The sequence below is a fragment of the Ahaetulla prasina genome, chromosome 1 (assembly GCF_028640845.1).
Source record: "Ahaetulla prasina isolate Xishuangbanna chromosome 1, ASM2864084v1, whole genome shotgun sequence".
NCBI classification, from domain to species: domain Eukaryota; kingdom Metazoa; phylum Chordata; class Lepidosauria; order Squamata; family Colubridae; genus Ahaetulla; species Ahaetulla prasina.
The window spans coordinates 206,067,873-206,086,914 of NC_080539.1; the positions used below are offsets into that span (position 1 = coordinate 206,067,873).

Below are 19,042 nucleotides of genomic sequence, written 5' to 3' on the forward strand. Positions count from 1 at the left end.
TATGCACCACTGCCAGCCTTCACCAAAATCTTGCCCCAACGTACTGCTATGTTGGGGCAAGATTTTGGATGCAAGTCGCTTTTGCAGATACAGATCTATGATCAGGGACATGCTTTTACTTTAATCATGATTAAACTATTAATCACGTGTTCACCAGTTACACAGCTTATTTCTCCAAATTACTGACATACATAAGAAAGGCATACACACAAAATTCATACATATTGTCTCATATTGTTCATCTAGGAAACAAATTACTTTTGCCAATGCATAGTCATTTGAAATGGGTTCTATATAAAGAAGTTGCTCGTGATGTATTCTTGATTTCTTCTAGATATTAAAGGGGGCATTGTACAATAAATGGTTGCAATTTTGCAGCAGGTGCTTTAAATAATTTAAATAATTTTGAAAAAAAATAGATTGTATCTTTCTTTTTCCTTGTACTCTCTCATTAATGCGCGCGCACACATACACACACAAAACCTAGTTCTCTCACTTCATATATTTGGCCTTTAATATTATGAAACCAAGGCTTAGTAAGCATGTTACTGAAAATTTATAAAACCAAAAATATTTCTCCCTTATGTTTTACAATGCTATACTGTATTATATAAATAGCTTCGGTCTATGCTAGGTTAACCTTGCCTCCTAGGAAGTGCTGCATACATATTCTATACTATTTTACATTATTTCTTATTCAGATAATATACTAAAGTAACCCAGATGTTTCTCCAAAACTGAACTAGAAGTAACTTCACAGAAAAGAGGTCTTGTTTGTTTAAAGGCACATTTGAAAACTTTTTGAGATCAATAAACTTTGCTGTCGTTGATTTGTATGTTTTCCTCACATCTAGTATTTCTTTAAAAAAAACTGCACATCTATGCTGTATGAAACAATAACACCCACTAATCATATTACATATAAGAGCATATTTTGTTTAATTTATTAATCTCCAACCCACTCTAACCAATAATAGTTGTGTATTTGAAAAGAATCAAAATTATCTCCATCTAGTCAACTGCCTTTTTTTTTTTAAATTAAACTTTAACTCTTGAGGAGATATCCTCTTAAATAAATAAGTGTATCTCTTGCACCTGGTAAAAATCCATACTTGGTTACCTGCCGAAAGGCAAAGGAAAACAAGGCAGATTGTGGGCTTGGATGCTGGAAAGGAATACCCTTTTAGAAGGTGCCAGCTGCTTTTGACCCATAACAAAGCCTGCCAGTCAACATGGACTGGAAAAAAAACACCTGGAGGCAATATCCTCTATGCATTGGATTCATCAGGATTTGGAGGCTCATTGGCAACTGACTTTAGCTCAGAAGTACAGCAAAGAATGACGTTCCTCCCCAAGCTTTTATGGGCAAAACGGAAATACATGATATGACCCATTGTGACGAAGGAAACAGAAATTATTACTAGCAGTCCAAAAGCTTCAGGGTTAGGAGCCAGAATAACCATAATGAAATGCAGCAGATCCAGAAGGTAATTCATGGAGTTCTGGACACCATTTATGATACCTCTTTCGGACTCTATCACATTTTCCTGAATCAATTGTGTGACTGTCAGGTCAAAAGACCAAAGGCCTATACAAAGCAAACAAAAGGAAAAAGAAAAAGGTATTTAATTCCAGCTCAAACAGGAGACACAGAAGAACACTTGTTAAATAAGCACAGATCTCTATACTTCAAACAAATCCTTTTTTTTTTCAATTAAAAGCCTTGCCACCTCATTTTGAAAATATATACAATGGAAACATTTTGCTCCTGTCTTCCAGTCGAAATAGTTCTGATGGAAAAAGCCTGGGATATGGAAATAAGATAACCACTTCCGCTGCTCTTCTTCCTGCAATGCAGGCTACACTTGTATATACCCAGCAACTGTGATGATGCTATTTCTGCACCACTGAGATTTATAATTATTAGTCCACTTCACTTATCTTGGATTTGTTTATGAGAATAAGACAATTTCAATTGTGTTGGGTAAGGGAAGCAAGTCCTGGAATGCTTAACTGCCTAGACATTCTAGAAGTTGCAATCCAATACATCATAAATTGTAATCCAACTGTATCTGGAGACCAGCTTGAAAATCTAGACTTAATATATGATTTATGACAGGTCCCACAACTACAACAGAAGTATAGATCTGTATTCAAAGAAGAACCATGAGTATTTTATACAGGAGTGTACCTACCAACTCTTGCTACAATGACTCCCGCGAACAGAAGGCTAACAGAGATGAGAGACACTGGGCTGGGTGCCAATCCTGGATCAGAAGACGTTGCATTGATCAAAGCAGGCATTTCAGTGGTAAAAGCCATTTCAAGGAAATCACCCTCAGGCGCCAGGGTGGGTAATGGATTGCTTTCAAACAGCCTAGCACTGATGTCAGCGAATGGGGAAACAGTGAGATCCAAAGGACTTCCTGGTGTGAACACTGAGATCACGCACAAAACAAGAGAAGACAGCTGGGCTATTCCAGAGATGATGCCTGTGCGGATTAACCCACATTTGTTACGTAGCCAAGTGAAGGCTACTGTTCCCAGGATTCCAGTTAAGGCAGAGGCCCCCATTAATAAGCTTAAAGTGGAGCCACTCAATCCCTGAGTGTATGCATAGCCAGTAGTAATGCAGTCAAAGCCAAGGACGGTCATGTAAAGGAATGCCAGGGCCAGACCTGCAAGGAACACTGACTGGTTATAGTAGGAAACCCATCCATCACGGAATATACTGAAGGGCTCGGCCATGCGAGAAAGGCAGCTAGTATTTTCCCGCTCAGGCTCAGAAACAGCGGTCTCTTTCTTGTGAATTAACTGGACTCCTTCGGTACCCTTCGATTCACCATCTGTAGAAAGAAGTAGCAGATTAAGGATTGCCCATTCAAGCAAACAAATTTGCACCCATTAACAACAGGCATACTCTGAGCAAGAAACTTTAAGAGCTCTGTCCTCAGTCAGAGCAGGTTGTAAACGATTGACTGACAGGTCAAAACTGGTTCTCACAGCATAGCAGGAAACATTTCCCATCCCCTCCCTCCATTAGAAAGAAGAATATTAGGAAAGCACCAAATGCTTCTCTTTCCTCATTTCTGCTCTTCTGATTTAGGGCTTTGGGTATGTCAAATGAACCCTTAGAGTCACGTGCTTCAGCAGCAGGAGTGCCATTGCCTTACTGGGCTTTTCCAAATCTTGGACTGGATTTTTAAAAGTATACTATATAAAGATTCATAAGGAAACAGAAGGAACAATGAACTCCGTTGAACTTAAAAATTACAAGGAAGTATGTAGAACAGCATGCGCTCATTGATATTTGATCAAAGATAACTTCTGAAATCTTGTTACCTTTCTGTACATTGAGCTGCTTCAGTTCTGACTCTTCACCTTTTGAACCAGTTTTGTGAGCCAAAGCAGGCGTCTTCTTGTACACTTTGTAGAGCAGTGTATATTCTAAACACATGGAGATTAAGTTCCAGCCAGAAATGAACCCACACCCTATCACCGGTGATCCAAAGGTCATTATTTGTCCCACGGCCATAGGAGCCAAGATGTTGGTCAGCTGATCAATCCTTCGTATGGTAGCATTCATATCTATAAGCCAATGCACAAGTTAGTACTTGACGATGTCACAAAAATAAATCTTTTCTGTGCCAAATCTACACAATGAAAGGCAGTCTCAGAAGTGGCTTTCTGGTTCCTGAGCTATGGTGGTTTTTATATGAGGCTGGCTGAAGAACTGCTTACTTTATCAAGCAGCAGCTTCTCCTCTTTATTCTGTTTTTCAGTTTTGTTAACATTTATAAATCATCTCAACAATAATACAATGGAGACCTGAGTATTTAGCATTAAGATAAAGATAGAAACCTTTTTGATATTATACTTTCATTTATTTTGCAATTGTCTATCAATGTTACACTCTTTTTATTGTACAACTTAAACAATCTTATATTTATCAATATTTTAGAACTTATAGTTAACGTTGAAATAAACTTTTCTTCTTATCTTTAAAGTTTCAAATTATCCGAGCTATTAGGTATGAAAAATTTCTAGCTTATACCACTATCTTCAGCTAATATATGTATTTCATAATGTATTATTCACATGTTCTACTGCAATAAAACAATTACTGAAGAAAAAGGAATACTATTTCTTAGGCTTTGTAGTTATAATTTTAATCTTTTCTTAAATCCTGGCATTATTTTGACTCTTCCCTGCATTTTTTGTCTAATCTTACTTTTAACTTTTTAAATCTGATTGCATATGTATTTGGCTTAGTATGAATACAATATTTATACTGTTTCATAAACCTTTCTAGAAGGCTATATAAAGTATGTTAAATAAGTTATCACATATAAAAAAGCAAGCTGTGTGCATTCATTCACAAAAGAATAATGTTTATTCTAAACAAGTATCACTGGATGCAAAGATATTATGCCTATCTTGAAATCTTCTTACTCACACTAAACTTGAACCAGATAATTAATCTTTTATATATTATTATCACATTGTGTTTCATCAAATTCTAGCATTTAACTAGTATTGCGTAAAAAGGCATATCCTTTTATCCACCATTCAACATTCCCACCATTCAACATTTTGGGTTGACTACAAAAAGAAAACAACCCAGACCATTATAGAAGGAAAAAAGCACAATTTCCCCTAGTATAAGCGGTCTATTGGTTACTTCTAATCATTCATGTTACATATGTAAATTGGAAATATTGTTAGGAGCACAGCAACATTTCACTATCTACCTAGCAAATATTGCATGACTCTGTGTAACTTAGTTTTAAGTAGAAAACAAGACACAATTTTAATTGTCTGTTCCCTTCTCATACCATATCCTTTTAATCATTTAGTCTCCCTGTGCATATCCATATTTGCATTGGGCAGCTTCTGGAATCTTTCACAGCATTTTTAAAAAAATGGAATACCCAGATACCATATGTCCACATAAATATATTTTTAATGAATGATTTTTTGCAATCAGACTAAAAATGTAGAGCACAAAGAATCTGGCATCATGCTATATAACAATTAGTTGCAATTCATTGTATATCCGAGGGTCATTTGGACTTTTAGTTTCAACTAACAAAATCTGTGGGGTAATTTGAAGCATATTATTTCTATTTCAGTCCTTATTCAGATACTACTACAACTCAGAATGCTTAGGAGTAGAATTTAAGGCTGCTGTTGTCAGTTTGCAACACAGGCTACCCTTCTTTCCATAGAAGAAACAGCATGAAGGCATCTTATTTGCTACAAATAGAATGGGCTTAGTTATTTGTAGAATTGCCTGCCTCCAAATACCGCCGCCTGTCTGATGTCAGCTGACTGAGTCGGCATGCTCTAAGTTCCATCACTTAAGCATGGTCATCTGGTGGGGCTAGGAGATGTGCCTTTTTGTCTCTATGCCTGCCCCATGGAACAGCATTCCTCCCAAAATCCAATTCTGCCCCCCTCCTTCTGAAAGGCTCTGGTGATTGGGTTTCAGGCACAAAGTAAGGAGAGTTTTGAGCCTATCTTGATCAATTGTTGAAGCTGCTTCTGGCACAATACAATTTATATTTTTATTCTTTGGATGATGATGAGTATTTGTTGTTTTTAACTGGGTATGCCATCCGGAGTTGCATGTTGAGTACTTATCTACATAAATGGATTTGTCCGATGAACAATGGAAACAATACTGTTTTGCAAAAAAAGTGATAAAGTAGTATTTTAAGGAGTATTACAATTTGTTTGCTAAATCTTGATGAAACTATAATGACTACTTATTCATACAAATTATATAATTCTCTGATCTGTTGCTTTATCCAAACAACTAGAAAAAAAAAAGATCTGGAAAAGAAATCTAAATTCATGTTCACTTGCTGCAATCCAGCAAAATGTGTAGCATTCAATTGTTCTTTTAAGCCATTCACACAGAATAAAATAAGGTAAACAAATATACCTTACCTGCTAATTTGCTTCTATTGTCACCAGCAACGACAACAACCCAGTCTCTCTGTATGGTGATTCCTGTGGCTGTACTGGCCAAATTTGCAACGTTTGCTATTGAGATGACTAGAATATAGCACAAGGTCTGTGGAAATGGAAAGAACTTGTTTATGGAAAAGGTAAGAAAGTACAGGCCTTCCTTCCACTACTATTTAAATCAACTTTCCCTCCTGAACTGCTATGTTTTACATGAATTTTAAATCTCAAGATATTTGACCACATAGGGAGCAGACAAAAATTGATCTCCTTAATCTTCCCTAAGCCATAGCTTAACCATAGCCCCAAAGTCCTCTCCCAAAACTTCTCCAGGATGTTCCAAAGACCTTTCTGAATGAGATTCTATAGTGAACCTAGCGAAGATACTTGTAGATACAGCTAACTGTGATTTATAAACCATGGTATGCTATGCAACTTAATGTAATATGTAAAATGAGTCAGTGGCTTAGTCAGCAAACAGCAGTTATAATAAGCCATAGCATAGCTTGATATAATTCCTCTGTTTAAGGATATCAGGCTGACTGCAAAAATGACCACTAGATACCATAATATAAAAAACTGTAGCTGTCTGAATTTTTTTCAGTCCTGATCGCTCACTCTTTTTAAGAATCAGTATATCTACATTTGTAATCAGTTCTTTGCTATTTATTAATTAATTAATTTATTAATCACATTTATATACCGCCCTATCTCCCGAAGGACTCAGGGCGGTTCACAGGCAAATAAAAACATATAAATACAGATTAAAATAACAATTAAAAAACTTATTCTACAAGGCCGAATATTTAAAAACAGTATAAATAATAAAACCCATTTAAAACCAATAAATTTAAAATCTAATCCAGTCCTGCGCAGATGAATAAGTGTGTTTTAAGCTCGCGACGGAAGGTTCGGAGGTCCGGAAGTTGACGAAGTCCTGGGGGTAGTTCGTTCCAGAGGTGGGAGCCCCACAGAAGGCCCTTCCTGGGCGTCGCCAGGCGACACTGCCTCGCTGGCGGCACCCTGAGGAGTCCCTCTCTGTGAGGCGCACGGGTCGGTGAGAGGTATTCGGTAGCAGTAGGCGGTCCGTAAATAACCCAGCCCTATGCCATGGGCGCTTTAAAGGTGGTTACCAAGACCTTGAAGCGCACCGGAAAACCACAGGTAGCCAGTGCAGTCTGCGCAGGATAGGTGTCATACGGGAGCCACGAGGGCTCCCTCTATCACCAGCGCAGCCGCATTCTGGACTAACTGCAGCCTCCGGATGCCCTTCAAGGGAGCCCCATGTAGAGAGCATTGCAGTAATCCAGGCGAGGCGTCACGAGGCGTGGTGACCGTGCATAGGGCATCCCGGTCTAGAAAGGGGCGCAACTGGCGCACCAGGCGAACCTGGTAGAACGCTCTCCTGGAGACGGCCGTCAAATGATCTTCCAGAGACAGCCGTTCATCCAGGAGGATGCCCAAGTTGCGCACCCTCTCCATCGGGGCCAATGACTCGCCTCCAACAGTCAGCCGTGGACTCAGCTGACTGTACCGGGATGCCGGCATCCACAGCCACTCCGTCTTGGAGGGATTGAGCTTGAGCCTGTTTCTCCCCATCCAGACCCGTACGGTTTCCAGACACCGGGACAGCACTTCGATAGCTTCGTTGGGGTGGCCCGGTGTGGAAAAGTACAGCTGGGTGTCATCCGCATACAGCTGGTACCTCACACCGAAGCCACTGATGATCTCACCCAGCGGCTTCATATAGATGTTGAACTTACTTCATATAGATATTGGTACTCACGTTGTACTAACATTAAATTGTAAAGGCAAACTGATCTGGCTTTAGCAGTATAAATGGAGTTGACTGTATAAGCATTGACAATTAACACACATTAAGCTTAAAGCTGATTAAAAACCTACCTAAAGCTTGTCCCAAAGGTGTTTTTTGAAGAAGCAACTGGACTTTCTGGTTTTTCTTTGAAGAAGTTTTGCTTCTCATCCAAGAAGCTTCTTTAGTTCTGGATAAGAAGCAAAGAACGTCTTCAAAGAAAAACCAGAAAGACCGGTTGCCTCTTGAGAAAGCAACTTTGGGACAACCATGACCTGAATGACTGAGAATCTCCATAGACATCTACCTAAAGCTTGAAGCTGACCACAAAACATGAATATATTTTTCAGAGAACATCTAATAGCAAAGTACTTTGTATACGCTTATAGATGTTTTTAAGTTCTGTGCACTTACAAGGAGCCATCCTTGATACAAATTTAAAAGCTGCGCTTTAAACAGGAACACAATCATCAGAAGGATGCCACACAAAATGACTGATGCGTTCTGCACAATTAAGGACGTCTGGGCTACTGTTTAGGAGAAAAGAAAGGGAAAGGGTGCATAATGTCAATACTTGTAATAATAGCCTGAAATATTTCCTATTTTATCAAGATGTTTACACCTGTTTTCAAGGAAACATTTTTAGGCCAATGTTCTAAATATGGACTTAAGAAGTAAAAAAGGGTGAGACATTCATCTTTGCATTAGTGCTTAAACAGCACTAGACAATGGACGGTTCCTTCCTGGTGTGAAAGCATCATTTTCAAATTGCTAACGCTATTACCAAGGAGGAAACACCCAGCTTGAGTATTGATATTTACATCTAATGGACATTAATTATTCAAAATTAGCTTTGCTTAGACTAGATAATTATTTGTGAAGTATTTAGTCAAATAAGACAAGATTTAAGTTGTAGTAATAACTTAAACATATTAATTCTGAAGAGTACATAACATAATTACAGAAGCCACGGAAGTATGAGGTAGCGTCCCTACTGTGCATTTTTAATAAACAGTTCAAATTACTATTCTAAAGTAGTTGCAGATCCTACGGAGTCATGCCTCATTATGGAGTAAATCCCAGTGAAGCATGTAATTCTTGAAAAATAGGTAAACACAGATATGACTGGGCAGTCCATTTGTTATTTGCATAGCCATTCTGAATGAGACACTTGTTCTTTACATCAATGTCAATAGAACTAGTATTTTTTTTTTTTAAGTTGGGATGCAAACCTTTAATTTTGCATTAGAGAGAAAAGTCTCTTTTAACTCAAGCTTGATATCTGGTGCTTGATGAAGATGAGCATTAATTTTTCTTGGCAGTAATACAAAAAATGGCTTACCACCTTTTTTTGGGGGGTTTGTTTAATCTATCAGTCTAGTCCATGGCTTTCATGTGGCCTTCCATGTAAATGGCTTTTCTATAGAATTTTCAGAGCCTTCCAAAGTCAACTATCTTTGAAACCTTAGGGAAATCTTTGGCTATGCAGCTGAGCATTCTATTTTAGGATGGTCAGTAAGTCCGGTAAAGTTTTTCAAGCTTAAATAGGTGCAACTAGCCAAATAGGCACACTTGGCAGTGACACAATTGTTTCAGCAAATTCCATGCTTTTTTGTGATTTAGATTTCCCTTATTATATGCAAATATTCTTCAATATTGTATGACACTACTAACCTTTGAGCCTTGAATTCTTGTCTACCCAGTCTCCAATAATGGCACCTAGAAGAAGAACTGATCCTGCCACAACCAATCCATAAACAGCAGTTAGGAGCAAACTGTTTCCATATAATTCAACCAGGAAGACAGACACTGCAAAATGCCACATACGATCCCCCTAGAATGAATACAATATGTTTAATTATTCATCGCTTTTTAAATCTGCAAATAATTAGAAAACTTTGGGCAGATTGCAAGGTGATACACAAAGTTCAAAATAAACATCAATAAAATAGCAAAACATACTGCTATATCACCCTAAATATGTATATATTACATTTTCAGGTTTCTAGCAGCCTCTCTTATCCAAAATGGCTAGATTCTCAAACGGTCTTAGTAATCAGATTCATTAAAAGGAAAAAAGGGATAGGTTACAGAATCTTCAGAACAGGACACATGGACTATTCTGCCACTATAGTATAGTGCTTATAGGGTTTATATAACAGTCTAAAGATTCATCTGCTTATAGGGTTTATATCACAGTCTAAAGAGGCCATTACCAATATCATCAATGATGTACATACAAATTGAAGTGGGGGGGCTGTGTTTTTTTTAGTAGTGGTACCTTTACTTATGTCTGACAAGCTTTCAGTGTGAGAGAGAGAAGGTTCTTATATAATTTTTGTTATTAACATTTTCTTTTTTTTATATCTGCTGTATTGTAAACTTTCTCCGCACTGAAAACAAACAAACAAACAAACAAACAACCTTCAACCAAACCTACAATTATAACATTAATATCTTTGAATTGCATGTCCAGCGGAAATTGTGAATCTCAAAATACCTGGAACCTATCATCTTGGAAAAGACTCTCTTAAGACTTGCATCCTGCCTCACTGATAAAATACACCATCTCTTAATGTCTGGGCTGGCAAGAATTTTTATTTATTTATTTCTTGAATTGAAAGATTGCCCATTTCACTCACAGAACAACTTGGGGTGGTACCAGTTGTTCTGTCTACTTTTGTGTTTGTGTTTTCTTACAAGTTCTAACTAATAATTAGCTCTGCTACAATCAATTAGCATTCAATTGTTCTGTCCATGAAAAATACAGGAATAATTGATTCCGACTCCCATTAACTCAATACCTAATAAAATCACTTAATGAACAATCACCAAACAAGACTGGTCAGCTGATATCTCTATTGGCTGTTTATTTTGCAATGTTCATATTTTACACAGTCTGTCTGTATGTGTCTATGTATATCTCCATGATTTGCACGTATCTGTCCCCTTCTGCTAGCAACAAAAAACATCCAGTAACTAATGATAATACCAAAGTTGCTCATATTGAAATGCCTGAATGCAAGCTATCATAAAACAAAGAAATAATAATCTGGTGACAATAAATTCTGGAAAACAAGAGGGCATTATTAATGTGAAATAGTTGTGCAACTATTCCATTTTTTAAACAGATTCTTAGAGGAAGAGAAAAAAACTAGCATTGAGGAAACACAAGATTAGAAATACCCTTCATTTGGCCTCTCATAAACTTTTGAGAATAAGGCAAGGTGTGTTTGCACTATAAGTTCCTCATTGGGAATCCACCCAAGTGTTATAAAATATATAAAATTGGCCCAATCTATTTTATATGCACTCCTAAAGGTATTTCAGTTTATACTGGCAAATACGAATATTGTATATGGGTTGATGAAGTAAATTGGTTAAGAAATCATGGTTAATATCAACTCTTTGGAATGTACTTTTCACTTCCCGGTTTGCTTTTGCATAAGGTATGAACTGACCACAATTTAATGAAGTTACCACTGGTCTAACAAGGAAGCAGATTCATTGGGCTCTTAAAATGTAATTACTTTTGACTTTGCCATGAAGTAGAAGCCACAGTTTTTAACTCAATATATAAGCCTGCTATTGAAGTTCTAGCAAGAGTTTCTTACTTCCTAATTAATAAATAACTTAATAGCTAAATCAGCAATATTGATATTTACTGAAGTTGCAATATTTTTAAACTTCTTGATTTAATTAATGGTTATAAAAGGTTAGCTACTTTACAAACGTATTTATTTGCCTGTTTCTTTCTACTTAAGAAAGAAAAAATGATTTAATGAACAATCACCAAACAAGACTGGTCAGCTGATATCTCTATTGGCTGTTTATTTTGCAATGTTCATATTTTACACAGTCTGTCTGTATGTGTCTATGTATATCTCCATGATTTGCACGTATCTGTCCCCTTCTGCTAGCAACAAAAAACATCCAGTAACTAATGATAATACCAAAGTTGCTCATATTGAAATGCCTGAATGCAAGCTATCATAAAACAAAGAAATAATAATCTGGTGACAATAAATTCTGGAAAACAAGAGGGCATTATTAATGTGAAATAGTTGTGCAACTATTCCATTTTTTAAACAGATTCTTAGAGGAAGAGAAAAAAACTAGCATTGAGGAAACACAAGATTAGAAATACCCTTCATTTGGCCTCTCATAAACTTTTGAGAATAAGGCAAGGTGTGTTTGCACTATAAGTTCCTCATTGGGAATCCACCCAAGTGTTATAAAATATATAAAATTGGCCCAATCTATTTTATATGCACTCCTAAAGGTATTTCAGTTTATACTGGCAAATACGAATATTGTATATGGGTTGATGAAGTAAATTGGTTAAGAAATCATGGTTAATATCAACTCTTTGGAATGTACTTTTCACTTCCCGGTTTGCTTTTGCATAAGGTATGAACTGACCACAATTTAATGAAGTTACCACTGGTCTAACAAGGAAGCAGATTCATTGGGCTCTTAAAATGTAATTACTTTTGACTTTGCCATGAAGTAGAAGCCACAGTTTTTAACTCAATATATAAGCCTGCTATTGAAGTTCTAGCAAGAGTTTCTTACTTCCTAATTAATAAATAACTTAATAGCTAAATCAGCAATATTGATATTTACTGAAGTTGCAATATTTTTAAACTTCTTGATTTAATTAATGGTTATAAAAGGTTAGCTACTTTACAAACGTATTTATTTGCCTGTTTCTTTCTACTTAAGAAAGAAAAAATGATTTAGCCAGACAATATTATTGTATTTGCCTGTTTGCTTTCCACTTAAAGAAAAAAAATGATTTAGGCATACAATATTATCATGAATGAGTGTAAGCAATCATTAATGAATTAAGCAAAAATTTTTATAAATATATTCTGGTATACAAACTACATAGCCATTTAAAATTATGCCATAATTCTAAATGCCCAAAGGCAATCCAATGAAATAAATAATGCTTAATTCCTTATTGGATCATAGTACTAGTCATATAATTCATTACATCAAGAGACAATCAAATATGCTATTGTTATAGTTATTGTTAATCTGAATAAGTGGAAAAGTGATTATCATATCGAACACATGATAATGGTAAAATGATAGACATCTTTTGGATATTTTAATGAGGATGGCCATGATTTTAAATTTTAAGAGCTACTATCCACGACAAAGAGCTGACCAGTCACACTATATAAAATGCTTTTATATTATGTTCTTACAATAGTTAGTCACTATACAACCAAGCCAGATTTAAATCAAAATGTAGGTGTCAGGTTTATCAACCCAATACTGTTTCTATCTCTTTCTCATACATACTTTTAATCATAATTTTAAATATAGGATCTATTTTGAATGTTGTTTCTAATTTAGTCGAGTATTTTTAAGTAGAAAAGCAGGTTTAAAGTAGATTGAATACATAATTTTTTTCTTAAGTCCAACATTATTGCCAATCAGATATTTTTCATGTAAACTCTCTTACTACTGCAGTGAAAAAATAAACAACTTTTTATTCAAATGTAGAACAATGCAGGAAAAGATGCAATAAATGAATATTTATAATAAGTGAAAACAAAATTCTGAAGATTATAAGATTTAGTGTTAAACAATTCATAATAATTAACATAACTCTAAAAAATCACTAGCTAAGCTAACATAAAAATTACCAACTGCTTGTTTTAAACTGTTGCTCGGAAATGCAATGTACTCTATCTGCTTTTTAAAAAAGTTCTGCTTCCTCAAAAATATGATGCAAAACCAACTTCTTGAACAATAAATTTCTACAAGTAGTTTCTATTTGCAATGCAAAACCTCAAACTTCTTATTCAGAGAATATCAAAAATTACTAAAACAGAGCGAAACCCATTGATAAGATTGAGTGGCAAGCACTGCCTAAAAAAATGGAAACTTGTCAAATAGAATGAAAATGCCTCAAATCAGATGCAAAGTTCAATTTATTTTGTACTTAGTAGGTTGAGACCAGCCAGTGACATTTTAAGTAGATATATTAAAACCAAGGAAACAAATTCATAAATTATCAAGTTAAGGTCCACCAATTTCAAAAGATCTACCCTTAAGTATGGCTGCATTTGCATCTACCATTCAACAACTGTATGAGATTCTTTAAAATCAGTGAATCATGGGTTTTATCCATAAAAGAATCTAGTCCTAATTGTAGTATTACTGACTGTAGCATCCTAAAGGAGTGATTTCACAATTTATGCATAATTTAACAGATGTATTTTTGCTAAATATAATATAGTAATATAAATGCACATGTATCCAAGTAATTATAATACATATTAATTATCCTCAAATCAAATGCAAATTCCTGTGGTTTTATTTCACTTACCCAAGTGGACAGGGCATGTCCAAAGTACAGGAGGACTTTTGCAGATGTCAAATAGCTAATACAGGATTCTAGGATGGAAAGAACAAAGCATTGTAATGAACACAGGTTGATGCCTGGTAAAATTATTGACTGCAAGTGTTTGTTATTACCATCGTTGTTCAGAAACTTCTTTTAAAGAATTAATTTGAATTTGATGAATATTTATTTTACTTCTACTACTAAGGTAGCTTGACAGTTACCCATTAATATAAACATTTCAAAAAATACTTGCCATCCTAATAGTAAGTTTTTAAAGTACCTTATAATACCTTTTGCTAGCAACATATTATGGGGTTCTGATCATCTCCATTACTCCCATTCCATGTCCCTATATCCTTCATCACAAATATGCTTTTATTTCTAGGTGCTGTACATTTGGAAGGGCCACTCTCCAATCAAATATACAAGGGATAACTGGATTCACTTACTGACATTTTAATGTAGAAAGTTGTCCCAAGGACATAAAAGCAATTGTATAAACTCAATTTTCTGGCACAAAATATCCCATTTGGGGATGGTAACTGGAGGAAAATGGCTCAAATCATACAACCTGCAGAAGTCCAATCTACCCACAGTTCGATCTCTCTCTCTCTCTGGCTATCTGCAGGTTGTATGATTTGGGCCATTTTCCTCCAGTTACCGTCCCAAAATGGGGTACTTTTTGGCAGAAAATTGAGTTTATGCAGTTGCTTTTATGTCCCTCCGACAACTCTGTGTGTGTGTGTGTGTGTACACACACACACACCATACACATACTGATCATTTTCTATGTGCAGGAGGACAACATTAATCTCGTGGATGTCATTCTGGACACGAATGTCATGTCTTACTGAACAGTCCACCGGGGCTTCCTCTGAAGCATCCTTTTTTTATCACAAGAGCAAAAACGGATTCCCATAGCAACATCACCAACCCCAATATTATTTAAACCCAGTTTCTAAAAGAAGCGGGGTTCCTTTACTTCTGGAGAGTCGCACAACTGGAAAAGCCGCCTTCTCTTCCCGACAGTCCACTTGATGCTCGAATTGTGCTCCCCTCCCTTTCCCCAGTTCCCAGCCCGCTTCCCCTCCTCCATCCTTCCACCCATTAGCCCCACTCGCCCACCCACTCCACCACCCGGGAAAAGCACCTTCCCTGCGCGTCGCGCCCACTTGGTCCACGGGCGTTTAACCCTTCCAGCACAAAACGCAACCTCGACGGCTTTCCCACTGCTGCCGTTCCCTTAAAAGCCCAGCCCATCGGGCCCCTGCACACTCACCGCAACAGCCTCGGCTGTTTTGTTGTTCTGTTGCAGACCGAGCCATGGCAATCCGGGGTCGCTTCTCCTCTCCTCTTTTTTTTTCTCCTTTCTTTTGCTCAGTTGCGGAGGCTGTCAAGCCCTTTCAGGCGCAGAAGCAACAGAAAGAGAGAGAGAGAGGTGGAAGTAGATAAGAGCGAGGTACAGAAAGCAGAAACACGGGGCGATTCAGGGTGGGGTGGGGGGCTAAAAGAGATGCAGGAGGAGGCAGCGGCTTCTCTCTGTTTGGTCTTTCCAAACTTAGCTATCACTGTAGCTGAAGTTGGAAAGGAATGGCCTTATGCCCAGGCAGAGGCCAAGAACGGCCCCGAGAGAAAAAGGGGCCCAGCAAAGAGCCCACCGCCCTCGTCAGACTCCGGCCGCCTCTCGACTCCGAGCCTCAGCTGCCCGCTTGGACACTGTTGCGCCTTGCGGGAGAGCCGCTTGTTTATAAAACGCTGCCTCGAGGGGCCGAGCCAAAGCGGAGGAGAGCCCGGGAATCACCTATCAGCGCCCAGCTGATCTGCATATCTCCGCCCGTCGGTCCGTCAGTCTGGGGTTCTGGAGCTCGGGCTTCGACCTCGGGAAGGAGGAGGAGGAGAGGTTGGGGTTCGCGCGCCCTTTGGGGAGTCTGCGACTGACACGAGGGGGGCCTTTTATATGTCTGGGAAGGCTGACCGGAATCTCCACCCCAGAGCACCCTATTTGCACCGAAACGACACAACACCCTGAAATAAAATGCAGGGCGTCCTCTTTTGGGCAGCCTCTGCGTTCCTCCCGAAAGCGGTGCAAACCCCAAAGCCGGCGGTTCTGCTGGAAACAAAAGTCTACGGGGCGGGAGGGTGGTCGTAGCGATCCGAAGATATTTTGTTACGTTGTACATCACCCCCACCTCTTTTTAATAAAAGTTTAGACTTTTTTTACTTTGCCGGGGATTTTCTCCCTGCGTCTTTTTTTGGTTTAGTTTCTCTTTTCTTTTGGCGGTGAATGTGGTTGTTTTTGTGGGTGTCGAAACTTCATTCTCATAAGCCATTGGGGGACTTTTTAATGGGGACCCAGTCATGGGATATGTATATTTTATAAATGAATAAAATCCATTAAAACAAACAATCAACAATGACATTTGTTTTTCGGTGCAAATATGTCTGCCCGCTAATCTTTTGTTTAAAAGTGGTGTCTTTTCGGCTGGTCTCATTTGGCTGCTGCCATTGTTTACTTGGGCTACTCAAAATTTCCTTCTACTTTATCTCTATTCTGAGCATTTATCTTTCAGCTTTTCCAGGGAATATTTCTATGGTTGGCTTCCTTACTGAGGACCAAGAAGGCATTTGGCATGAGAAATGAAAAAATACCCCTCCTTCCACTGTTAAGTAGAGAAATTTTAGTAAAAATAATTGACCCTTTTTTCTTTTCTTGCATGCAATATCCTTATTTGGCAATTGAAATTTTAAACTTGGGAAGGGAAAACAACCTGTTTTAAACCATAACCTTTTCAGTTCTCCCTCCCATGAAATACCCCTGAAAAAGAGCATTTATTTTTATACATGGAGAAACACTATAAAAGTTTGCTGTAGGACCTATTTGTAGGTAGTAATGTCAAAGTCAATCAAATGCTGATCAATAACAATAACAACAACAGAGTTGGAAGGGACCTTGGAGGCCTTCTAGTCCAACCCCCTGCCCAGGCAGGAAACTCTACACCATCTCAGACAGATGGTTATCCAACATTTTCTTAAAAATCTGATCAGTTGGGAATCGCCAACAGTAAGATGTCATTTTTACCTATTTGGATTAATATGTGTAAAGAAAGATATACAAGTGTACATTTGAAAAGAAATATATATATAAATATAAATATAAATATAAATATATGTATATATATATATATATATATATATATATATATATATATATATATATATATATATATATATATATATATATATATATATAAATATATGTATATATATATATTTATATATTTATAAATTATATAAAACCTCCAAGCAGCTGTATCTTTCTTTTTTTCTAATTGGCAAATTGACAAGATTTTTTCATTATATTAGTTCTCTATCAAAAAACAGTGGTTCCTTTTAAACAGTGTTTTCCTTTTCAATTATTTTCTTTGTCACAATACATGTAATTTCCTTGTTTACTTGTTTTTATATTTTGCAATGATAATTTTGCTTGTTTTACTATTGACTGCATCCAAAATTAATTGAGCGCTTTTGGCAAAATGGACAGTATAAGCCTTTTTTCACCAAAATTTTAGTCTGAGACATTTTCTTGGAAGGTCTGATTATAAATGAATAGGAAGGGAGGAATCTTAAAATGGAACCTTATCAGGCTTGGGTTCTACTTACCCTTACTACCAGTTCGTAATGGGATCACGCATGTGCAGATCACCTATGATGACATCTGGGTCGGTGGGTGGAGCCTCCCGCCAGTTTTACTACCGGTTCTATAGAACTGGTCCGAACCGGGGGCAGCCCACCACTGAACCTTATTGTAATATCTATGTTCAATAGTATCTTGGCCTCACAAGGCAACTGGGGATAAAAGAAACAATGATATTTTTTTTCTTCAAAAAATGGACAAATTAAAAAGGGAAATGATGTACCTGAAGGGTTTAATTTGTGTTTAGTTAGTATACATAATGTCTTTAACCATCATCCTAAAATATGGGAAATAATAATAAAGAATAATAGATCAAAACATGCAATGTGGCATTTGTTCATTGGGAAGCATTAATAACTTTTAAAAAGGTTTCCAGGAGATATTTCCTCCTTTGTAAAAGATGTTAAGCACTACTAGTCCATTTCAGTTTCGGTCAAAATATATAGCCTCACTAAATGGAGTTGAGTGCCAAATAGTACACATTTATGAGACTTTATTTTCTGTCTAATGCACCTCATTAAAACTCAAAACTCAGCAGCACTTTTTCGTGCAGCTGTTGATAAAAATAGGATCGCCAACATGATCGCCAACGTCCAATGTCTGATATGGCACAATAACAACAAGAAGAAGTACCTCATTCCTTTTCTAATGGAAGCAAAAACAGGAAGATAGTACATACCAGCTATATCGTCTGTTTTCTTATTGTAGTTGGATGCAACTGGCAGTTAAAAGGAAAAGAGCCACCAGGAAGTCATCTTGCACAAATCCTATTTATTGGAATCTTTATGCATTACTCTATTGCACAGAAGACACTCTGTAGAATAGTCACATGAAGAACAATATAAACAATATTTGTACATATAGTCTACAAATGTTTTTGCACATTAAAACTAGGGCCTAGTAATCAAGTCAAAAAGTGCAATTAACTATTACAGAGCTTTTGGGAATGGGTGGCATACTAATACAGTACAAAAGTAAATATACTATTAAAGACCAAATGACCAATGTCTTCCTCAGCCATTTATAGGATGAAAAGAGGAAAATAGCCTAATCACATTGGGGTGAAAGCTCCATAATAAGGAAGCTGCTACAGAAAAGGTCCTGCTTCCTTCCGAAGATCGGATAAGCAAAGTGATGCATTTCCTGTTTTTCACGGATAGCCCTAAGGGACAGAATAGAGAATTAATACAAACATGGAATG

General features: G+C 37.1%; 1 protein-coding gene across 1 annotated transcript; it reads right to left on the minus strand.

Annotated features, from left to right (window-relative positions):
- Positions 1–337: 337 nt before the first annotated feature.
- On the minus strand, positions 338–15,878 carry SLC40A1 (solute carrier family 40 member 1). Its single transcript, XM_058188938.1, has 8 exons — positions 15,427–15,878; positions 14,130–14,197; positions 9,458–9,617; positions 8,198–8,313; positions 5,953–6,079; positions 3,343–3,588; positions 2,196–2,846; positions 338–1,588 (listed from the first exon to the last, which is right to left on the minus strand). Exons 1-8 carry the CDS (start codon positions 15,470–15,472, stop codon positions 1,269–1,271), a joined length of 1,734 nt encoding a protein of 577 aa, XP_058044921.1. The 5' UTR covers positions 15,473–15,878; the 3' UTR covers positions 338–1,268.
- Between the last annotated feature and the right edge of the window lie 3,164 nt (positions 15,879–19,042).